Genomic DNA, 25215 nt, shown 5'->3' on the forward strand with positions numbered 1-25215 from the left:
TTTTCTGGAAAGTGTATGGGTTAAAGGCACCACCTTTGACATGGGAGACCAGGGTTCGAATTCTGGTTAGGGTCAGTACCTATTCAGTAAGGAGTTCAAGGCTAGACTCCCTAACACTGCAGGGTGGCCTCTTGAGCGCGTCCCAGTGGCTGCAGCTCTTGAGCGCTTTGAGTCCAACTGGAGAAAAGCGCTATACAAATGTTCGGGTTATTATTATTATTTTTTGAATATACATTAAACAGTTATAATAGAAAAAGAACAAAATGCAACGCCAGCTTTCAGGGTAAGAAAAAAGTACACTTTGGAAGCTTGTCATTTGTAAACTGACAATATTACGTGTGCACAAAAGCAAATATGATAACTGTATGAGTAATAAAAAGTGGGTAAACACATTTTTATTGAAGGTTATGTCAGAGTTTCAGACCACTTTAACCCCTAATATCACGTATACTTGGCTTTAAGATTCGTGGACACCTGTAATGGCTGCCGTCGGTGGTTGGATGCGATTGCTCAGGGACCCAATGCTGTATAGGTGCATTGCCATGTTGTTGCCAAGCAACGCACCTTTACAGCACTGGGGTCCACAATATTTGCACCCTAGCATTAGCAAGCAATCGCTAGACGCACATGCTGGTGATAATGGCACACGCCCAACTAGTGTTGAAATATGGCATGTATGGAATAATTTTAACTGGGATGAGCCAAATATATTTTGAGGTGTTTTACAACTGTGGATTTGTCATGTGAAAAGTAGGAAGGGTGAAACATGAAAAAAATGCATAGTTTTTGCATTTATGCCAATTTTTCCCCCAATAACATGCCTATAAAATTACTGGAAAAAGAATTATTATGTTTATGTTTAATTTTCGTGGCATAAGTAATAAAAGTTATTGCTATTAAGTGACAGTTGAAATGCCAAAAGTGTCCATTGGTGTAAATCAAGCAAACTTAGTGTTATTTTCATTTTTGTAAACTGCTGCCCCAGACATACATTCATCTATGGAAATACATGTACTTATGCTTATTAGGAAGATTTCTGCTGATGGCCACAACTCACTTAGCTTGAAATACACATCCACCACTGCTCTCCAAGCCTATCATATTTTATTGAGTGGAGTTCTTCTTTAAACATACCCAGTCCCCTCAATTATAATACCATTGTAGCAGGTAGTACAGCACATTTAAAAATATTGGTCTCAGTTTATTCTTGTATTGTGTACAGTGAATAATATTTAGCGCGTCCACATAACAAGTATATCTTGATCATTTCCCACATAATTGTTTCCTCAGGACAAGCTGTAATGTGTGGGAATGTACTCTTTATTGTTCTGCTTACCACTTGTCCGCAATGCTGCGAAGCTGCGGCTCACTGCTGATTGGCGAGCCTGCTCTCTCCAGAACATATCTCCACGGCTGCAAATAACTCAGCCACAGCTCCAGTACCTGAAAGAGTAAAGCGCATGTCAGTCTCCATGCTCAGTAGATGCACCAGAAATTTTATAAAGAGAGTGTGGCAAACACATACCACTCTGAAAGATGCATCAAGAGGCCAGTGTGCAAAGCAGTTCTGCAAGAAGACGTACAACTTCTGCTGGATGAATCGTGGGATAACAACCCTGGCAATGACATAAGCACCACACACGAGTTACAGTCTTACTGCATAAAATTAATATTGTAAACAATTAATGGAAAATCCATTAAAAAGGATAATACACATTACGGACTGGGAGTCAATCAGTGACATGTAAAGGTTTAAAAGGCTTTACTTATGCAGTTGGTAGTAGCAGTAGGGTATTGTACCGTGTTAGCCATCAGTATAAGCAAGAAGTTTTAAATCAAGATGATACCATTTATTGGCTAACTAAAAAGAATAAGAATAAGCAAGCTTGTGGCTTTGCAAAGCCGAAAGCTTGCTTATTCTTATTCTTTTTAGTTAGCCAAAAAATGGCATCATCCAGATTTAAAACGTCTTGCTTATGCAGTTGGTGCCATCTTAGATTTTTATTATAATGTATTGTTTTTATAAAGCGCCAACATATTACGCAGCGCTGCACAATACATAGGGATTCATACAATGTAAACAAGGGGTGACAGACAGAGAGGTAGCAAAGGGTTATACAACATAGCACAAGGTTGTCCATGAAAATAGGCTATAAGATGCATGGTCATGAGATTATGACATTTGGGTTCTACGGCGATTAAAACAAGAACATAAATGTCTTATGTACAATATACAGAATTTATAATTACTGTATATAGAATTATCCATAATTACCCATTTAGGCCAATGTCTGCTTGGCAACAAAGTTGCTGGTAAAGACCTGCCCACCTGAACCAAATTATGCAGTCTACATTAGTTGTGGAAAGTACTGCCCCATTTGGGACCTGTATACTGTGGGCTATGTACAAAAATCAAATACATTTTATTTAAGGACACATGTGAGATCTGAACTATGCCAATGGAAAATGAATGGATATATCACCTTTTCAGCTCCTCCAGTGGACTTGGTGTGTGAGAATGAGCAGATGGAGACATCTGCTCAGGCCTCAGACTGTTAGCAAAGGTGTGCAAATGCTTCACTAGGACTCTGACCACCAACACATGCTCATCAGTAGGCTGGAATGACTCCTAGAAGAAGGAAAAATAGTGTATACCATGATTTCATTCTGTGAGCAAAGTACAAGAGCAATACTGTACAGTGCTGCTTTAAAGTCTGAATTTCTGAAAAGCTGTCACCTAAAGCATGGTCTGTCTTTTATGCATGTGCTAAAAACTACACAATGAGAACAGATGTAAATAACATGACCACAAAACACTATGCTTGTTTATTTACATTTCTGTGTGTGGCAAGTTACCTGTATGTGAAACTTGGATTTCAGTAACCGCTGGGCGCGGCAATAGCTAACACTCACCTGCCCACCTCAGGTCAGTTAAAAACAATAAAATACCTGAAATTACAAATCTCTGCCTTCACTTTCCCTGGAGCCTTATCACATGATTAGGTGTGCTAGCACAACTCATATATACCGTATATTCCGGCGTATAAGATAACCCCCCAACTTTTCCAGTTAAAATATAGAGTTTGGGATAGTGTGAGTGAGTGAGTGAGTGAGTGTATACACATAAAAAGAGAAAGATTACTTGTACGATTTATTGTAATAACTACTGTACAATCCCTCTGCTTTGGGTGAAAGACAGGTGAGATATAGTAACTATAGTAACAATACAGTCATGACTAACCTCACTCCAATTCCCTTTTTCAAATAAAGCAATACTAGGAGGTACATTTGCCGCAGAGATTTGTACATTTCGGATAGTATTACTAAAAGAAATAATGCATAAATGGTTTGAAATCATTGGTTTGCAGTATTTGGGTTCTTATGCTCTAGTTTTAGTGACAAACAGACCATGTTTTAGATCATATTTCTACAGCTCACATACTCTAAAGCACCACTATTGTAGGTTAATAAAGCAATGGTCACAGCATATGAAAGCGGCAGATTGCAAAGACGCTGCAGTGTACTTAAGACTGCATTCACCCTTTATGAATAGGTCAAAGAATAACTGTTCCAGCAATTTTCAGGCTTGTTAAATATTACTTTTCTAAGCTTAAATTTGTATTTCCATTTCATCATATATGTCTGCTGCAAATTTACATTTATGCCCAGACAATGATCTAAGCATTTAAAAAGCACTTTTGTGTAAAAATATTAGTATTGCTACCCAGGGGCGTAGCAACAGGGGTTGCAGAGGTTGCGACCGCATCGGGGCCCTTGGGCCAGTGCACATAATCACTTCTATAGATACTTTGATTAGTGGTAATCATTAACTGTTCTCCATCCCCTTCTTGCACCTCTGACACTGTAGTTACCATTGGCAGGTTTTGGTGCACCGTATCAATTGTTATGTATAAAGTGCTAGGGTGGCCCCATTGTAAAACTTGCATCTGGGCCCACAGCTCCTTAGCTACACCACTGTTGCTACCACAGGTTACTCCCTGGAGTTATTCTCATTTTCCAGCCCAAAGCATCTAACTGGTGACCTGTGGTGTTGCTCCAAACTCTGTTACAGCTGCTCCTAAAGCAGGCATGGGCAAACTTGGCCCTCCAGCTGTTTAGGAACTACAAGTCCCACAATGCATTGCAGGAGTCTGACAGCCACAGTCATGACTCATAAAGGCAAATGCATTGTGGGATTTGTAGTTCCTTAACAGCTGGAGGGCCAAGTTTGCCCATGCCTGTCCTAAAGGAACCCTAAATGCAGAGGAAAACGTACTATTAACATTGGTAACTTCTTTTTTACATGCTTCTTCCCTGGCTGCTGTGCTTATTTACCATTCTTTACCCTTCAGAAACAGTACATGTCATTTTATCAGATCTGCCGAGTGCATGGCTGTTCTGAGTATGTGACTCCAAGTACTGAACTAAAGACTATTATAATTAGCCAGGGTTCGAATCTCAGTCTTCCTGTTCAGTAAGCCAGCACCTATTTAGTGAGGAGACCTTGAGCAAGACTCCCTAACACTGCTACTGCCTATAGAGAGCGCATCCTATTGGCTGCAGCTCTGGAGTTTGGAGTCCGGCAGGAGAAAAGTGCAATATAAGTGTTCTGTGTCTTGTCTAGTATATTGCATCTCCCATAGAGAAGAAGATGGAGATGGTAATTTATGGTTAAATGAGATCTGACTGGCTCCACAAACTGCAAGTATGCCAACACGACAAGTATAATGCACTGTGTATTGCAGAGTTTTCCTCCTATCTGTTCCTAAAGCTAATCAGGTCTATTTCTGACTATTAGCACTACAGCAATGATTGTATTGTCATCTGTTGATTGTTTTGTAGCTTTACAAATTTTGCTTGTTAAAATATATGAAACAAAACAGTGGAAAATCCCTTAAAAAGGTGGCTGGAATGCCAGTCTGCTGCGACCGCTTGGTAAGTATCTTGAAGATAACCTTCCATGCGATTTCCAGGTAGTGCAGAAAATGCTGAGGAAGTCATGAAAAGGGTGAATGCTGCTTTGCACCAATATAAATGAACACAAATTATAGTCACAGTTACAGGCTGTCAAGCCAAAGCAGTTTAGTAATTGTCATACAGAGTATCAGCCAGCTCAAACAGCAGAGGCCTGTAGAGCTTTAATAAAAGGAAAGCCTACAACGATCTGAGATGCAAAAGATCTGAAAAGTTTAGCACTGAAGCCAAAGATCTCATAGCAAAAAATAATTGTCAACAATTGTTAAAGTGCCCTTTTATGCCGCTTATGATTGCCAGTGCCCAGAGCATCCCCAAAGTGCATTAGATAGGGTGATAGGCAGGAAATGCCGCCATCTGACATTCCACATGACAAAGCTTAAAGTACTTGGTATGAATGGAGAGAGCCCGGCAAACCAGGATAAATGTACGGAGTGCTGGACACATTGAGCCTGTGGTGTAGGATTTCCAGCTGAGAGACGTGCACAGGAGCCAACAGGTGAGAAGGAACAGGGAATGGGGAGAGGTGGGGACAAAGAGAAACAAAACACAAATTATGGAATGACAGAAATACCAGAGTGGACAAAAGACTGGGCAACATGAATAAAACGTACAGACATTTCTCCTTTAAGACCGCCCAACATGCTTAACTTTTGTAGTAAATGTATTGATGTTGTTGAGCTGCTCAGTACAGCAACTGATTCAGTTCCTTCAGATTTCTGTACATGTCTGGTCACTGAAGGAGCAGCAAATAAGCAGCAGGTGGAACAGAGGACTCTAGCTCAGACCTGCTCTTCCTCTATGTGATCCCAGCCAGAAAAATGCATGTACACTGTAACCCTTCCCAATTTCTTATGGTTTTGCATGCTTGTCACACACAAAGGTTTCATCAAATTGAAATATTAGGTAAATCATTAACTATAGTGTAATTTCACTAGCCACACCCAGTGCTGATTACTGTTGAATAAAGAGACCATTCAAGGTGGCCATACATGTAGCGATTTTGGTGGCTGATCGACCAAGAGACAGATCTCTCACAGACTGGAACTGATCAGAGAGAGATCTGTGGCTGCCCTAAACCACAGGCCGATTCCCGACTGATTTCAGAAACACATTTTTCAGGAATCGGCCCAGTGACGCAGCCTCGCCGCTGTCCGCCAAGATGAAGAGGTTTCCTTCTCCCGGTGCCCGTGCATGAATACTTTACTTGTTGGGGTCTGCTGCTATCTCTGTCTCCACAACTCTTCCTCACACACACCCCACGTGGTTGCCGGCATATTGCACGTGGGCACGTGTGTGCTGGGGGCCACATTTTACACTAGGAGGGGGAGGGGGCAGTGCCGTGGCTTCGTCCCATTTGTTGCTCCTCCAAATATCGCACACCATTAGCTGTGAACCCGATCGAGCACATAGGCCATCAGCACCGTTAGTCTATAGAAGCCGCCTGGCCTGTACCCATGTACACAGTTGAGGGCACTCTTGTGGTAGATGCTGCATGCACCATTTGGGGACCAGAACATGTCCCCAACTGCTATTACATAAAGCACCTTGCTGGTGAGTAGCTGCATCGCCACTGTCTGCTAAAGATGGTCAATGAGATGCTAACAATTGAGAAGATGCAAACTTACCTTTATGCAAAGTCATGCTATTAAGGAACTGGATTTATCAAATGCTAACGATTGTTATGGGTCCAATTCCAAGCTGCATACAGTTGCATAAAACTAACAAAATTTGCATCAACTTGAAATTATTAGTAGCGCTAGCAGTAGAGTATTGTCCCATGTTAGTTACCAGTGAAAGCAGGAAGTTTCGAATCAGAATGAAAATGTATTTGTATTTGCAAAATAATCGATTTACCTCATTCTGATGTTATATGTATATAAGCTGAGCCCTCCAACATCATGTTAGCATACAGGAATAGAGTCTGAAGAAGGCCGATCAGCCGAAAGCTTAAGGTGGTCATACATCTAGCCATGTATAGGCAGATAGATCAAGAGACAGACCTCTCTTTGATCAAATCTGATAAGAGGGAGATCCGTTGGCTGCCCATACAACGCAGGCTGATTCCCGATCAATTGCAGTATGAAGTGTTTTGGGAATCCACCTTGTGATGCGTTGCCACCCCTGACCACGTCCCCCCCCAATATCGCTCGTAATATTGCACGCAGTTACCACCATGCACCCAATCGGCCAAGTCGGCTCGAGATTTCCCAGCATGTTTAACCGACACATTCGACCAATTTTAGCCCAAAATCAGTAGAATCATCAATCGGGCATGCTATTTGCAGCACAGATTTTTATCCGATTCGATAACGCTAGATCAGGGATGCCCACACTCTTTCGGCTCGCAAGCTACTTTAACCTCTTGACGACCAGCTAACGCCGATTGGCGTAAACTGGTCGTCTGCGGGTTACCATGGAAACGGCCGCTCAATCGAGCGGCCTTTCCATGTCAGTTCACGGAGGGTGTCTCCGTGAACAGCCGGAGAGCCGCCGATCGCGGCTCGCCGGCAAAATGTAAACACGCGGGGAAGAAATCCCAGCTGTTTACATCATACGGCGCTGCTGCGCAGCAGCGGCGTAGAGCAGATCGGCGATCCCCGGCCTCTGATTGGCCGGGGATCGCCGGCATCTGATAGGCGGAAGCCTATCCTTCAATGCGCAGGACGGAACTCCGTCCTGCAATGCGCAGGACGGAACTCCGTCCTGCGCATTACGGAGAGAGGGAGGGAGGAAGGTAAGGAGGCAGAGGGCGGAAATGGCTGCGGAGGGGGGCTTTGAGGAGCCCCCCCCGCAAAACGCAGATGGCCGGCGGCGATCAGACCCCCCCCCAGCAGGACATCCCCCTAGTGGGGGAAAAAAGGGGGGGGGGGGGGGGGGGGAGTCTGATTGCCCTGGCATAATACTGATCTGTGCTGCGGGCTGGAGAGCCCACGCAGCACAGATCAGGCAAATCACCCCTGGTCGGCAAGTGGTTAAAAAATCACAGAGTCCACGAGATCTACCAACCCTACTCCCCCACAGTGTCACAACCCCCCACCCCACCGTATCTTAGCCCACAAAGCATTATATGCTCAGCTCACAATAAATCAAAAGTTTTAGGTACAACACCATAGTAAACTACATTAGTTTGCACAGCATTACTTTGAAATTTACTTTTCATGTTCACCTCGGCCGCCAGCACGGTTTGTGACATGCAGCCCTGCCTGGCTGTCTGGGCTCTGTATTATGTCACACGTACTGTGTCATCCGATCCTGGTTGAAGGAAGAGGTCATCATCCAGAGCAGATGTCACAGAGTGACATCCCTTTGACCTTGCAGTGGAGGAGGAAGACAAGCATCCCGGACTGACCACAAGTGCTTCTCTCCTGCAGCTACAGCCTGGCGTGCACAGATGCCTGATAGTGAGAGAGCTGGATGAAAGTGGGGAAAAGCACAGTAAGCACTTCCTTTTCATGCTGCCTTCGGGGCTTTCTTTACAGGAGCTGTGGAGGCATGAGAGGACAGCTGCTGCTGTTCGATCCAGCGCCCCCCTAGGATGCTCCGCCTGGGGAAACACCTATGGGAGGGGAGACGCTGTGCACGTCTCACAGGCAGCCTAGAGGGGAGGAGACGCTGTCTGAGTCACACAGCCTGGAGGGGAGGAGACCAATCTCATTTGCTCCTCTCCTTTAGCCACGCCTCCCCTTCAGCCGCACCTCTCCCCTCTGATGCTGCTATGGCAGCAAATTCTGACAGCCGTGGCTGCGCGGCAGAAGAATGTGACAGGATGCGGCCAAGATCTACTCAGCAGGTGGTCGCGATCTACCAGTAGATCGCGATCGACCTATTGAGCCGCCCTGCGCTAGATGTATGGTCACCTTTACCCTTCTTAAGTTAGCCAATAAATGGTATCATACTGATTCAAAACTTCATGCTTGAAATGATTAGCATCTCAATGATCATCTCTACCACTAAACAGCAGGGTGAAATATGGCGCACGCTCGCAGTCAATGGCCTCTAAAAACGTCTGCGTAGATCTAGCTAGCACTTTAAACAAATGTGTACCTTTGCATGTGGAGACTGCATCTTAAGATACATTTCATGGGAGTAATGGTGAAGCCACATCTCTACAAAGATCTAGAAAATAAAAAGGATAAGAACAGTAACATGTTAAGCAATTCATCCTTTGAGGGTAGGTAACACACTAGGAAACACACACATTGCGGAAAACGCAGCAATAATGCAAGTCAATGGGCCGCATGGAAAAATGCATATGTTTGCTTTCTGCAATGTGCGGTTTTAAAAACGTTGGTCTTGCTGCATATTTTTCCAAACGCATCTACAATGCACATAATGAAAGTCAATAGTGACGCAGAGGTACTGCATTTTAGTGCATTTTGTATGCTTCAAACAAACAAAAAACAAGTTTGATGATTTCTGCCATTTCTGCTTCCTGTTGACTTCTTAGTGATTTGCATAAAAAGTATAATAAAAAAACAAAAACAACACGCATAAAACACATATGCGATTTAGATTTGCAAACCGCAAATGCATTAAAACGCAGGCAAAATGGAAAAAAAAAAAAAAAAAAACATACATGTGCGGAACAAAAATGCAAATGCACTTAACACACACGCTAACTTTCACGCACTGCCTAGTGTGTTCCTACCCTCAGTCATTTTTAAAGCTTTCAAAAACAAAAAATGTGGAGATTTCCAATGATACCCAAACGCAGCACACTTCCCAATGATTGTATGCGCTACACCTGGCATCAAATATTCTGGTAAATGTATTCATAAACACACTGCCAGTACAAAGAGACACTGAAGCGAAGAAAACATTATGATATAATGAATTGGTTGTGTAGTACGGATAATTACTGGAACATTAGTAGCAAAGAAAATATTCTCATTTTTATTTTCCGTTAAATAGTTTTTTTTATAACATTGCGTCATTCTCTAATATTTGCAGTTTACACACTACTCAGCTTGCTAAATGATTTACAGAGCAGACCACTGAACTATTGACCTGTCCTCTGCAAGAAAAAGAAAATACAATGACTGACAGTTGAGATAACAAGCTTCAGAAGACAGAGCTCTCTGCAAATTTGAAAGTTGTGGAGCTCAATGGCTCTTTTGCATAGATAACTGGAGTTTCTTAACTCTTCCTATATTCAAAACAATAGTAGACTTCTGTCTCTGCTGCTAATGTTTTATTTCTTGGCTGTACTACACATATAAATCATCATAATTTTTTTTCGCTTCAGTGTGTCTTTAAACACATGGGCAAATCAAATAGGTACTGTCACATACAATTAGCAGTCCTCAAAATAATGAAACTCTCCACTCTGCTTAATTGGGTAAATATTCTGACTGTGGATTGTTCTACTAGCAGGGCAAGTGTTGTGCTTATGCCCCTCCAACATGGGTGAAATTAAAAGATTCATTACTAATGGCAATATCTTTAAACTATGTAATACTAAATAAGCAAGGCTATGATAAACTGTAATTACAGGGACCAGAATTTAGTTTGGCCTGACATGTTTTGCTTTAAAGCGTGAAGTGAAAGTGAGCCACGGTGTGGGAACGAAAGATCGGTATGACCCGTTGCGGGCACAGGTTGCTGCAGGAGGCTGGCAGAAGCCCCAGGTAAGTGAAACTTTTTAAATTATTTTTTTAAAGACCTTTCAGTTCTGCTTTAAAGCACCCCTGAATTGAATATGGAGGATGACATTTATGCAAATTGCTTGACTGTCCTGTTGTTCATCCAAAATACGTTTAAATTAAGACAGGAAAATAAATTAGGTTTTGAGATAAACAGGAGAAATAGCCAAACAAAATGTATAATTTGTATCCACAGTAGCACTTTTTATTTTAAAACTGTAATGGGTGAAAACTAAAAAATTACCATATATACTAGAGTATAAGCCGACCCCCCAAACTTTTACCTAAAAAAAACAACAAAAAACACTGACTGGAGTCTAAGCCAAGGGTAGTAAAGGCAGCAGCTACTTCCAGCTCATGAAGGATCCCTTGTGTGTACAGTTCATCATTGAACAGTGTGTGGTACATAATTGCCGGTAGATGGCAACACCTACCAAACAAATGGAGGATAAAAATTGACAGTACAGTAGATTCCTTCCCATGTTTACTGTAAAAAACAAAATCATCAATCATGCACATGAAGCCAGTGTGCTACCGGTATTTACATGTATTGTCTATGACAATTCCCTCCTCTTGTGTGGGGGTGAATGTACCTTGTATTCCTATAGCTCATATGTTCTCTTGTACTATTTTAATAACAATTTTTTGAAAAGAAAAACATCAAACATGGCAGTAACAAAGAGAAGAGTGCTCAGGGCTTATTTTGATGGCCATGTGCCACCAACCGTAGGAGGAATGGAGCTGAGTAGTGACAGCTGTCATTAGAACAATGAAACAGCGACCAACAAGCTACGGAGGAATCGAAAGAAGCATATGCCAGGGGCAATTTTTTTTTTGGGGGGGGGGGGGGGGGGGTTACTTTGACAGGGAGGATGGGGAGTCAGCATAGCAATGAGTGTGCAACTAACAAGCTACAGTGAAATCCTGGCAGCGCAGTCCAGTGAGAGTGAAGCATGCATATACTAGATAATGTTGAATGTGTGCATTGTTCAGTTGCATCAATGTACAAGTGAGTGCAAGGATCCATCAGACAAATTATTTTCCCAAATGAAAGAGAGGGAATTACATAGTCATCTCTGGGCAAGGTATTGACGTATTCTGCATATAGTTATACTGCAGTAGGGAATACGCTTAAGGCCTAGTTTCTATCTGTCCGCTTTTCAGCAACATGTAACAATCTGTAACATTGATGTGCTGATAAATAACGTCCAGAAGCACACTTAGTGGAAATGAGGCTAAACTCTTTCATTTACACAAGAAAAACTGTATAATTTCAACTTATTAAACTCTGATCCAAGTTGGAACTTACTTGCAGTAAAGTCTCTGACCTCCATATCTCCTGAGCTGCTGGGTCAGCATTCACCAAGTGCTGATGAGAAATATGCCTCTTTAGGAGGCTAGGGTGAGTGCCATACGAGGTTAATGAAATTGAAGGAGATCTGAGAAAAGAGAGCACTGATTAAAGCTCGGAAACAGGTATACAATTACCGGTAACCATATCTAGCTGAAAATTATTCCATGTTTAAATGCAACTTTAGCTCCAGAAATGTGAGTCAGCAAGTGGATTCTCCCCCACAAAGCTTAATTAAATTGCGTGATTACATCCATTTGTTAGCCTGCAGGCAGAATACCATGAGGACAGCTGGATCCTGTATGCACGTCCAGCCACCCTCAGATAGCCATAGAAGGAATTGTTTGGGCAGTCAGTATAAAGAAAATACCATCTTTTAGGACAGCTTTCTCTACATATGCTCGATCCTGCCAGACAGCTGCCTACATTACTTGAGTATATCAAGCCAGCAAAAACATATTCACAGATGCCAACTGTAATGTTTTACATACATATATACTAAACATAAAGCAGTATAATTGATGGTATACAGCTGAAGATATACAGGAAGTGTGTTACCTAGGAGCTGGTGATGGTACAGCTCCGCCCGGATTGGTAAAATGGGGAGGAGGCACATTTCCCTCAATAGGAAGGAACCATTTCAGATATGTTTCCACCAGGATGAAGTAGGCATTCTGTGAAATGCTAACATGATGCTCAGACTCATTCTGTAGGGAGAGAAATTGATGTAAGCCATGTTTTCTCATCACAGAAATCACCAATATATTAAAAAACAGATTTAAGATTACTGTAACTAGCTGTTCATCTGTCATGTTCATACCCTTAAAGTGAAACCGTAACCAAGAATTGAACTTCAGCCCAATCAGTAGATGATACCCACTTTCCCATGAGAAATCTTTTCCTTTTCACAAACTGATCATCAGGGGGCTCTGTATGGCTGATATTGTGGCAAAAAACTCACACAGTGTGATGGCAAGACCATGGTTCGGACATCACACTGTGGGAGCCTTGTTGCATTGTAATAAATAACAGCCGTTTCCAACTGCCAAAAAAGCAAGCAGCATCTCCGTCCACTGACATCACCTGCCAGCAGTAAAAATGTCACCATGTGAAAAATGTCAGAATGTAAATCAGGGAGAGGAAAGATTTTACATTGGGCAAACATTAACTAAACCATTTTTACATAATTATTGTAAAAATGAAGCACTTCTATTACATTATTTTTCACTGAAGTTCCTCTAAGTGAGCCAAAAAAAAAAGAAAAAAGTTTCACTTACCTGGGGCTTTTACCAGCCCCTGCAGCTGCCCTGTGCAGTCACTCCTTAATGCTCCTGTCGCCCACAGTGCCCAAGTTTTGATTTCGGTGACAGAGCCAGTCGCCGGCCACTGCGCGGCTCTGGCTGCACGGGTCTTCAATCACGCACCCGCTTCAAGTTTCACTTTAAAGGAACCCTGGACTTTATTCATATATTGCAAATATAAATCTTATATTAAAAAAGGGCCCTGATTAGATCATTATATTTGCAGTATATAAATAATGCAACTTCTACACAAGTTTACACATATGGGAGGGCAGCAGCTGAGGATCTGTCGCATTAGTCGGACATCACAAGAATGCACGTCATTACTGCTGCGCTCCTGTTCGACCACGTCAGACCACAATTTTTCAGCTTTCGTGATCAATACATAGGTCTGATTTCGACCAGAAATCACCAACCACTTACTAGTATGCACATAAAGGCACATTAAGAATGTTTGAACCACAGATGTTATTAAAGTGGACTTCCAAGATTTTACAAAATACAACGATTAAAAAAAAAGCAGCTCAAATCACCACAACATCAGCTTGCAGCACATGTACTACAGAGCCATGTCATTCCAGTTTACAACTTGAATTACATGACTATAGATGTGCTATAAACCAGTGGTTCTGGATGCATGTCCAGCTTTTCATTGACAGCCTGATTTACATATTCAATCACTAACCTGAACAGATGCATTATGGGAGGTAATTTCTCATTCAACTGAAGCTGAATACGTGCAAATACTGTTTTAAAGTGATCCTGAGATGATAATAAATGAGATAAACAATTGTATTTATCCTCCAACTCCTAAAAATGACTTCAGATATCCCCCAGTTTTATGTTCAAAAACTTAAGTAGGTTTAGTCTTTTGTCTCTGCTCAATGACACAGTCTTTAAAAGTGTTCCAGAGCTAAAATTTATGAACTATTAACTATTTTTTTATCTACCCCCTACACACAGGAGCTGTTCTCTTCTAGGAAGGAGTTTTATGGCTGTAATGCCTTATTAGTGAGGATTACACTATGGTCCGACTAGGTACAGATTGAAAAGAAACTGTATGGCAGAAAAAGAAGAAAAGGAACACAACCTAGTTATTTTGTATATTTGCCAACATACTGTACATACACATGTATCTCATCAGGTCACCCCACGTACACTTTAAGAAGGTAAAATTGTAATTATAATGCATGAAAGCACATATTTACGGGAGCAGAAATGTTACTGTTTCCAATTCAAGAAACGCATGTTTAACAGGTTACAATGGCCTAAAAAATCTCCCAATATTAAACGTTTTCTGAATATATGAATAAGAATCACTTGACTTACCCTACGTCTGATAAGGCAAATAGCAAAGTGGAACATAAAATACTCATATGGATCTGAACAACATGCTAAGGAACTTTCCACTTGTAATTTAAAATGCACATTGTATGCTTTCCTATAGGCTGCCATGTATCATCACAAATATAGCGTTGTTGCGCACAAAACTGTTTAACTTCATTTATTAATTCAACATAAATGAGCAAGTCAGGGATCAACTGTACAAAACTATGACCATTTCCAACTAGTTCAAGAAATGTGTACTTTTACAGATTTAAAGAACCCCTGAACTGAGACCAAAATTACTGCGTGAAGCCCATGGTGGGCCAGATTACCTTCCCACAAGTGTGCTGCTGCTGATTGTCCAAGGGATCTCTCCCCCATCCATCCAAACGTAGTTGCCTTAATTTTTAACATATTCAATTGGGGGGGTTCTCCACTCCAATACTAAAACCAGGAATTTTCCACTAGCGGCAGCATGCTATTGAGAACTGTGCAAGTTGCAAATTGCGTGATCACAGCGGAAGCAATCGCTTCACAAGCACTCTTTCACAAGCACCCACAGGAGGAGGTAATATAGCGTACCATTGGCTTCAATCAATAGGTACTTTAAGGGTTAAAAGCTTAAAGGTGACCATTAACCATACAATCTGCTGAACGAACAACTGTCCGATCGTTTGGGCAGCATTAATGGTGCTGATAAACAAGATATCTTTCCATCGATATGGTTTTTGGATCAATCCCAGTGATTGGATCAGATTGAATCACATTTTTGCTTCCCGTCTGTGGACCTGAACGAACATTTCCACGCGCGATCACTGATTGGATTAGCTGGTCAATCGATTGGTAGACTGTACTGTTAATGGGCACCTTGTGTTTGACAATTAAACAGTATCACAAGCACTTTATGTTAACTCCACTCCCATAATTAGTATTAAACTTTTATCTTCCCCGGGAAGTTTTATGACCACTTACAGTCATGCCAAAAAATGTGGACACCCTATTATATATTCAGTTCTCTATTAAGAATTGTTTACATTTCCCAATCTAATCTTGTTTTTATTTATCTCTGGAAAAAAAAAAAAGTGTGATTTAATTACAGGTAAACAACAAAAATGAACCTTGGTTTACTTTATTAAACCAAAGATAACAAAAAAATGTGAATTCTGAGGAAAAAGTGAGGACAACTGAAGTGAGACACATATATGGAGGCTTCCATATGTATTTCCTTTTACAAATACTAGTTGTTTAGGCTGTGAGATGGGCCCCATTCTAACTTTTCACTCTTGTTTTTCTTTCGTTCCCTTAGTGTTTCCTTTTCTCTCCTTTCTTCCTTTCCTGTTCCTATTGCCTTATCTTTTAGCAGAGGACCTGTACACCTTTTATTGGCTGACCTCCATAGCTTTTTTTACCTACCTGCCCCTTTTTTTGGAGATGATATTTTACCTCCCCTTTGCAGCATATTCCAGATAGCTGGAAATAATCCTCTGGGGTACATTGGCCTTTCCATGGGCTATCGCCCTGTTTATCCCATTATGGTTCTCGGTTTAAATGTGCTTTACCTACGGTTTATGGATATGCATAGAACTACCTAGTCAGACCTCTTTGGGTTCTCTACGGATCCCCTATGATTAATGACCTAAACTCCAACTGCTCTAGCCACGTTAGAGCCCGCTTTTCACAAAAACAATGTGTGTATGGTTTGTTTTATTACTGTTCGCATTTATCATTTGACTTTTTACTGATACTATGCAACAATTTTATACTTATTCATTGTATCGTTTAAACAAAAAAACAAACTTTTTGAAACATAAAATACCAGTTGCCTGGCAGACCTGCTCATCTATTTGGCTGCAGTAGTGTATAAATATCACCAGTAACAAGCATGTAGCAAATCTTGTCATATCTGACAATAATTTCAGAAACACCTGATCTGCTGCATGCTTGTTTAGGGTCTATATCTAAAGTTTTAGAGGCAGAGGATCAGCAGGGCAGCCAGGCAACTGGTATTGTTTAAAAGGGCATACATGTGGTAGCCTCCATATACCTCTTGCTTCAGTTGTCCTTTAAAGAGGAACTGTAACGACAAAACGGCCCCTGGGGGGTACTCACCTCGGGTGGGGGAAGCCTCAGGATCCTAATGAGGCTTCCCACGCCGTCCTGCGTCCCTTGGGGGTCTAGCTGTAGCCCTCCGTGCAGCGGTGACGCAATATTTACCTTCCTGGCTCCTGCGCAGGCGCTCTGATGCCTCTCGGCGCCGAAGTAGGCGGAAATACCCGATCGCCGTCGGGTCTGCTCTACTGCGCAGGCGCAAGTTTCCGGCGCCTGCGCAGTAGAGCGGACCCGACGGAGATCGGGTATTTCCGTCTATTTCCGTACCGAAAGTCGCCACAGCGCCCCCCCCCCTGGAGCCAGCAAAGGTAAATATTGAACTGACAGTCGGCACAGTCGCCGGCTGTTCGGAGGGCTGCGGCGAGACCCCCGTGGGACAGAGGACGGCGTGGGAAGCCTCATTAGGATCCAGGGGCTTCCCCCACCCGAGGTGAGTACTCCCCAGGGGAGGTTTTTGTTGTTACAGAGTCTCTTTAAGACACCCTCCCACTACCACTGAATAGAACTGAGAGTTGGAAACTTGGAAAAATCCATACAACAAGAAATATAAAGGATACTCAGTGCCAGATTGAGTCCAAGCCCTCCAGAGGATGGGAACTGGATCTTATTATGATAAAGTGGACATTCAGGCAAAACTCGCTCCTGTATGGACGCACGCACTGGGCTCTGGTGGGGGGAAAAGAACAAACAAATGAGGACAATAAAAGTATGTAGTCAGTTGTATAAATATATTTTAAAGCAGACTTGGGTGCCACAAAAATAATTACTTACTGGCAGGTATGACACAGGAAAATCATATCTGTATTCTTCCGCTTGCAGCTTATAAACAAGTTTCATCATAGCACCACTGAGTTAAAAAACAAATAAAAACACACTGAACATTAATTATATTGTATAGCTTCAGTTAAAGTCAATTTATTTTTTTTCTACTGAGCAGTCTTACATGAAGCAGTGTTATCCTTTTTAAAGGGAACCTGAAGTGAGAGGCATGGTGGCTGCCATACTGATTTCCTTTAAATAAATACCAGTTGTCCGCCAATCTCTTGGGCTGCAGTATTGTCTGAATAACATACCTAAAACAAACATGAAGCTACTTTGGTCAAACTTTAGTCAGAAACACCAGATTTGCATGCTTGTTCGGAGTGTATGGATAAAAGAGGAAGAGGAGCAGCAGGACAGCCAGACTATTTGCATTGTTTTAAAGGAAATAATCACCGACAGCAGCAGAATAAATACATTTATCTAGGAGTGAAAACTGCAGTACAGTGGCAGAGGCATCTGACACAGCCTGTTATCAAAGCTGAACTTTTTACTAAGACTCTGAACTTATTTTCTAATAGAAGGAGATTATCTAGTTTTAATAAATGAACAATACTGTTTGGAGATGTTGGCAAGATTGCTTATGTGTGTTTCTGTATAGAGAACTGGGGGATTCTGCAAGGATAATAAAATCCTACCTGACCACAAATATACACTGTGTGAAATCTTAACCTTCCACTAATTCTTTATTATTCAAGAATGCAGCTGGACTACATTTCATGGATCTCTACAGCATCAGTGTCATCTCACCAAGAGAGTAAAATGAGCCTCTCTATGCTAAATTTTACAACAAACTTATTGGGCCTGATGCGGTAAACTGCAGTAAAGATGGCATGTGCAGGGGGAGCACCGGTACCATGGCAATGTGCATATTAACCCAAAACATGCTAGCAAGCTTGGTGCTAATGGGAAGTGCTCCCCCTGTGCTACTAATGGTAAAATTGCTGAGCATGGCAACTTTATCGCAGTTTACTGCATCAGGCCCACTGACCCTGGGTACATCATATTACAGCTCATACCTTTTATAGGTTTCCTTTTCATCACATTAAAATTCAACTTTTCAAAGTTGTATCAGGACTACTCCACAGCAAAAAAAAAAAAAAAAAAAAAAAAAAAGTTAACTTGAAAAGCTCCTGACTGCATGGTATAAAGAATTAACCACATTATAAATCTCCAAAGCATTGCATTTCCCTGGTCTATTTCTATAACACTGCATTCATGTCTTCATATATCAGGAGGAAAACACACTGCAGCAACAGAGCTTTGCTCAGAGGCATCTGACCGACTGATCTGTTCCCTAAGGAAATGTCTGTACTGTGTGCTTCGGTTTGTGATGCTATACTCTATCACAGTAATCTGAAGAACAGTGGCGTAGCAATATGGGGTGCAGAAGTAGCGACCGCATCGGGGCCCTCTCAAGCACAATATTGGCTTTCTTTTGGTCCTGTGCTGGTAATCACTTCTATATATGCTTTGAATAATAGGTGAAGGAGATCCGCACAATGTCTCAACAATCCATAAGTTTATTCAGGACGTATCCCATGCACATAAAAAAGAGGTACTCCGACTGACATGTTTCGAACCTACATGGTTCTTAATCATAGCCATTTTTTATGGTTCCCATTCACAAGGTTTTATAGAGGATGGTGGGCAAAACCAGGGGGAATGTCAGACTGGCCACACCCAAAATGGGTGTGACCCAAGCCTGCATCCTCTAGACTGGCTACCACATCAGCCTTTACACTATTTGCATGCAAATTTAAAACAATTATTAAAAATACCAAATAATGAATAAAAAAAACCCAAAACAACACACCACACTCAGGGTTAAAGGCAAAAGACACAGCTAGAAATAGTTGGATACTAAACCAACCTACATCCTGATGACTCCAGAGGTCAGCCGGATAACAAAACTTAAGTACAATGATAGCTATCCGGTCACCAAGGCTAAATCCCACCTGGCATTCAAACCAAGGGGAGCCCTGGTCCCCAATCGGAAAATCCACAAGGCTTCTCTCTTCCGAATCAAGGCCAGTAAATCTCCCCCCCTTTTAGGCAGGAATACCCTCTCAATGCCCTGAAAACGAAAACCGGACATGTTGCCCCCATGTGCCAGACGAAAACGTTTCGCCACATTTGAAATACTATTTGTGAGCCAACCGGCCCCCAAATAATGTTCAGCAATGCGAGCTTTAAGAGACCTGGTAGTACAGCCTACATACTGAACAGAACAGATATCACAAGTAATCAAGTATATGACATTTTTAGTATCACAATTTATGAAATGTTTGATGGGGGAAACATGTCCATTAGAGAGGGAAACTATAGTGCGGGTTTTGGTGTGCGCAAAACAATAGTGACAAGATGCCCCCCCACATCTAAAGGATCCTTTAACAGTCAGCCAAGTTGGAGGTCTCAAGGGGGATTTAAATAAGCTAGGTGACAGAAGGCTTCCCAAAGTGGGCGCCCTTCTACTTGCAAAGCTAACTCCCTCTCGGAGAAAAGGCTGTAGGTCCCCATCCCCCTCCAAAATGGGCAAGTACTTCTTCACAATATTCGTCACCTGATGAAATTCAACACTATAAGTTGTGACGAAAACGGGTTTTTCATTACCCCTCCTCCTATTGGATCCGCCCTGTCTAATGAACTGTTCCCTAGGGGTAGTATTAGCTCTAGCTCTTGCTTTATTTATATTCCATTTTGGATACCCCCTCGCCAGTAAACGCTGCTCTACTGTATCAAATTCTTGGCTCAAACTGTCTACATCCGAGCAATTCCGCCTGGCCCGAATAAATTCACCGACAGGAATTGCTCGGACCGTATGGGAGGGGTGACAACTATTGGCCCGCAAGATGGAATTGCCAGCACAAGACTTTCTGAAGGTCCTGGTGTGGCGAAACATTTTCGTCTGGCACATGGGGGCAACATGTCCGGTTTTCGTTTTCAGGGCATTGAGAGGGTATTCCTGCCTAAAAGGGGGGGGAGATTTACTGGCCTTGATTCGGAAGAGAGAAGCCTTGTGGATTTTCCGATTGGGGACCAGGGCTCCCCTTGGTTTGAATGCCAGGTGGGATTTAGCCTTGGTGACCGGATAGCTATCATTGTACTTAAGTTTTGTTATCCGGCTGACCTCTGGAGTCATCAGGATGTAGGTTGGTTTAGTATCCAACTATTTCTAGCTGTGTCTTTTGCCTTTAACCCTGAGTGTGGTGTGTTGTTTTGGGTTTTTTTATTCATTATTTGGTATTTTTAATAATTGTTTTAAATTTGCATGCAAATAGTGTAAAGGCTGATGTGGTAGCCAGTCTAGAGGATGCAGGCTTGGGTCACACCCATTTTGGGTGTGGCCAGTCTGACATTCCCCCTGGTTTTGCCCACCATCCTCTATAAAACCTTGTGAATGGGAACCATAAAAAATGGCTATGATTAAGAACCATGTAGGTTCGAAACATGTCAGTCGGAGTACCTCTTTTTTATGTGCATGGGATACGTCCTGAATAAACTTATGGATTGTTGAGACATTGTGCGGATCTCCTTCACCTATCATTGAGTCCGGGCTGGGCAGCCCTAGTTCCAGCACTGTCTCCGTTTTGTGAGTCGAGCGGTATATATTTTCTTGGTTCTCTTTAACTATTTTCCCAAGTTAAATTTTCCATGCTGGCTAGCATAGTTCCAGTGTTCCACCATCTTCCTAAGATCCATAAGCCGGGCGCTCGCCCGGAGGGCAGGCCCATTGTTGCTGGGATCGGCTCTCTGGGTGAGCGCCTGAGCGATTGGGTAGATTCTCTATTGCAGCCCCTAGTCAAGAGGTTGCCTGGATATCTTAGGGATTCTAAGCATCTGCTAGCCAGCATGGAAAATTTAACTTGGGAAAATAGTTACAGCTGGCTGACAATAGATGTCAAATCCCTCTACTCTTGTATCCCCCATCATTTGGCTCTCACGTCACTTCAATATCATCTAGAGAGATACTCGGACTATCCTTCGGATCTCCGTTTATTTCTCTGTACTGCTGTGGAATATCTCCTGGCCCACAATTACTTTATGTTTGACGGCGCCTTCTATCTCCAGAGGTGTGGGGCCTCCATGGGGGCGAAGTTCTCCCCATCCCTGGCAAATCTCTACATGGGGTGGTGGGAGGAGTTCCACATTTTTGGAGATGGGGGGCGTCCGAAGACGGGGGTTGCGTGGTACGGGAGATTTATAGACGATATTTTGATTGTCTGGGAAACTGATCGAACTGAGGCTGATGCTTTTGTTGCCCAGCTGAATAACAATAAGTGTAATCTTAAGTTTACCCATGAGTGGCAGCAGGTTAGTATAAATTATCTGGACCTGACCTTATGGGGAGATGGAAACAGTGGGGTTGTCCACACCAGGACCTTCAGAAAGTCTTGTGCTGGCAATTCCATCTTGCGGGCCAATAGTTGTCACCCCTCCCATACGGTCCGAGCAATTCCTGTCGGTGAATTTATTCGGGCCAGGCGGAATTGCTCGGATGTAGACAGTTTGAGCCAAGAATTTGATACAGTAGAGCAGCGTTTACTGGCGAGGGGGTATCCAAAATGGAATATAAATAAAGCAAGAGCTAGAGCTAATACTACCCCTAGGGAACAGTTCATTAGACAGGGCGGATCCAATAGGAGGAGGGGTAATGAAAAACCCGTTTTCGTCACAACTTATAGTGTTGAATTTCATCAGGTGACGAATATTGTGAAGAAGTACTTGCCCATTTTGGAGGGGGATGGGGACCTACAGCCTTTTCTCCGAGAGGGAGTTAGCTTTGCAAGTAGAAGGGCGCCCACTTTGGGAAGCCTTCTGTCACCTAGCTTATTTAAATCCCCCTTGAGACCTCCCAACTTGGCTGACTGTTAAAGGATCCTTTAGATGTGAGGGGGGCATCTTGTCACTATTGTTTTGCGCACACCAAAACCCGCACTATAGTTTCCCTCTCTAATGGACATGTTTCCCCCATCAAACATTTCATAAATTGTGATACTAAAAATGTCATATACTTGATTACTTGTGATATCTGTTCTGTTCAGTATGTAGGCTGTACTACCAGGTCTCTTAAAGCTCGCATTGCTGAACATTATTTGGGGGCCGGTTGGCTCACAAATAGTATTTCAAATGTGGCGAAACATTTTCGTCTGGCACATGGGGGCAACATGTCCGGTTTTCGTTTTCAGGGCATTGAGAGGGTATTCCTGCCTAAAAGGGGGGGAGATTTACTGGCCTTGATTCGGAAGAGAGAAGCCTTGTGGATTTTCCGATTGGGGACCAGGGCTCCCCTTGGTTTGAATGCCAGGTGGGATTTAGCCTTGGTGACCGGATAGCTATCATTGTACTTAAGTTTTGTTATCCGGCTGACCTCTGGAGTCATCAGGATGTAGGTTGGTTTAGTATCCAACTATTTCTAGCTGTGTCTTTTGCCTTTAACCCTGAGTGTGGTGTGTTGTTTTGGGTTTTTTTATTCATTATTTGGTATTTTTAATAATTGTTTTAAATTTGCATGCAAATAGTGTAAAGGCTGATGTGGTAGCCAGTCTAGAGGATGCAGGCTTGGGTCACACCCATTTTGGGTGTGGCCAGTCTGACATTCCCCCTGGTTTTGCCCACCATCCTCTATAAAACCTTGTGAATGGGAACCATAAAAAATGGCTATGATTAAGAACCATGTAGGTTCGAAACATGTCAGTCGGAGTACCTCTTTTTTATGTGCATGGGATACGTCCTGAATAAACTTATGGATTGTTGAGACATTGTGCGGATCTCCTTCACCTATCATTGAGTCCGGGCTGGGCAGCCCTAGTTCCAGCACTGTCTCCGTTTTGTGAGTCGAGCGGTATATATTTTCTTGGTCATATGCTTTGAATAGTAGTAATCCTTAACACATTGTTTCCCATCCCCTACTTACACCTCTGACACTGTGGTTGTCTTTGGCAGGTTTTTGTGCACCATATTGTTATATAAATAGTGCTTTGGGGGCCCCCATGTAAATTTTGCACTGGGGCCCATAGCTCTTTAGCTACACCACTACTGAAGAGTGAGTTTCTAACAGCCCAAATAGCAGAAATTCCCTAAAAAGTCCAACAGAGACAAAGCAGCAATCAGAGAGACCAGCTCTTCAGAAAGCCCTGTTCCCACTCCCAAAACGTACGGTACTCCCCCACCTCAGATCTTCATGGACTGATCTGACAACAGTGAAGATAAAAAAAAAATGTTTACAAGTGAGATCCAATATGAGAATGGGGGAAAGCTAAAGCCTTATACACATGCGCGTCATTGCTAGTTGCTTTATTAAGGAATTCTAGTCATAAATATCCCTGCTATTCCTCCAGATTTGCTAAACCATTATTAAGAGTAAAAAAAAAAAAAAAAAAGCCTGCTAAAGTGCCAGAAATAGTTAAACTCCTTTGCTTTCACTTTTCCTAGAGCCTTATCAAGTGAATACACAACAGCTCTTACTTATACACACACTTGCTGTAATAACTGACAGGCTTATGTCTCAGTCTATAAATGGTTGGCCCACTTATGTAGAGATTTTGTTTTTGCCACAGATCAACCTGGGAAATGAACGAGAGGGGAAGTCATTCAGAACATGTTAGTACCCATTCAAGAAGATAGCCATTTTGGTATATGCACTTACCTAGGATGCAGGAAATCCAACGCAGTATGAAACTCTATGGGCATCCGTTCATGCAGGTATCTCAGATTCCAGCCAACAATGCTCCCATCCAGACTGCCAAACACGAGTTCCACAAGCCATGGGAAGATTGCATGTAACTCCTATCAGTAAAAAAAAAAGCAATTAATGGAACCATGTACTTCAGCTGTTGTGTTCTTCTGAGACTATTAATCATATCATGTAAATGCAACTTGAAATTGAGAAAAAAAAAAACACCTTTTGAATCTTGACTGGAAAAATGTGTAAATACCCAAAAATATACATTACTTTTTGGCAAAGTGTATGTGCTTTACAGAGTCACACTGTCTATTTATGACCCTTTACCACCTACCATTGTTTATATGAAGCAGTCTGAACAGTAGACCAAATTCTGTACAGCAGTCACTTACCTAGAACTCTGAGCAGATGGATGCCTGCCCTCACACCCAGTGAGTACTGCTAGTATTTATTAATAATACAGTTAAATGTGGGATTATGCAAACTACGTAAAAATGTGCAGAATAGACCAATTTTCAAGATGCATAAATCTGCATATCCTGCATCAAATTATTTGCATCTCATTGCCAATCCCTATTGCTGACTACTCTTGAAAATGCAAATTAATGCTCCAACAGATCTCTTGCAATAGCGGTGCTACAGAATTCTAACTTCATGGGAAGAAGACAGAGGAGTTAAAAAGTGGTGAAACATATGCAGTGACCAGCTTAGCGAGAATGGACACTGTCTGTTCTATATGCAGTGACCAGCTTAGCGAGAATGGACACTGTCTGTTCTATATGCAGTGACCAGCTTAGCGAGAATGGACACTGTCTGTTCTCATAGGTTTCTATTGATTCCATCGGCATCTGAATTGGAATCTATACCCGTATCTGGAAAAATTGCGTACCGCACGGTCTTCAGTTCCACTCATCAAACCTGAACATATGGAGCCATACCAAACAGACAGATGTCTTTTTTTTTTTAAATCATCTTTATTTCATGATTTTTTTAATACATAAAATA

General features: G+C 42.2%; 1 protein-coding gene and 1 long non-coding RNA gene across 5 annotated transcripts in view; one reads left to right on the plus strand and one right to left on the minus strand.

Annotated features, from left to right (window-relative positions):
• Positions 1-25215, minus strand: part of SMPD4 (sphingomyelin phosphodiesterase 4) — a 43891-nt gene that overhangs the window by 13386 nt on the left and 5290 nt on the right. For 2 of the 4 annotated variants that reach the window (XM_068238275.1, XM_068238273.1), the window contains 11 exons: positions 24175-24314; positions 17478-17553; positions 17264-17372; positions 14601-14653; positions 12529-12677; positions 11929-12058; positions 9022-9093; positions 5363-5446; positions 2484-2629; positions 1526-1616; positions 1337-1443 (listed from right to left, as the gene is read on the minus strand). In XM_068238275.1, the coding sequence (XP_068094376.1) occupies positions 1337-1443; positions 1526-1616; positions 2484-2629; positions 5363-5446; positions 9022-9093; positions 11929-12058; positions 12529-12677; positions 14601-14653; positions 17264-17372; positions 17478-17553; positions 24175-24314 (1157 nt within the window). The remainder of the gene's footprint in view (positions 1-1336; positions 1444-1525; positions 1617-2483; positions 2630-5362; positions 5447-9021; positions 9094-11928; positions 12059-12528; positions 12678-14600; positions 14654-17263; positions 17373-17477; positions 17554-24174; positions 24315-25215) is intronic. The other 2 variants (XM_068238277.1, XM_068238280.1) reach the window with 1 other exon arrangement.
• On the plus strand, positions 10477-24310 carry LOC137519337 (uncharacterized). Its single transcript, XR_011020994.1, has 3 exons — positions 10477-10604; positions 14235-14440; positions 24086-24310. It is a non-coding gene; the product is annotated as an uncharacterized lncRNA (long non-coding RNA).

This window comes from Hyperolius riggenbachi, chromosome 1, assembly GCF_040937935.1.
Source record: "Hyperolius riggenbachi isolate aHypRig1 chromosome 1, aHypRig1.pri, whole genome shotgun sequence".
NCBI lineage: Eukaryota > Metazoa > Chordata > Amphibia > Anura > Hyperoliidae > Hyperolius > Hyperolius riggenbachi.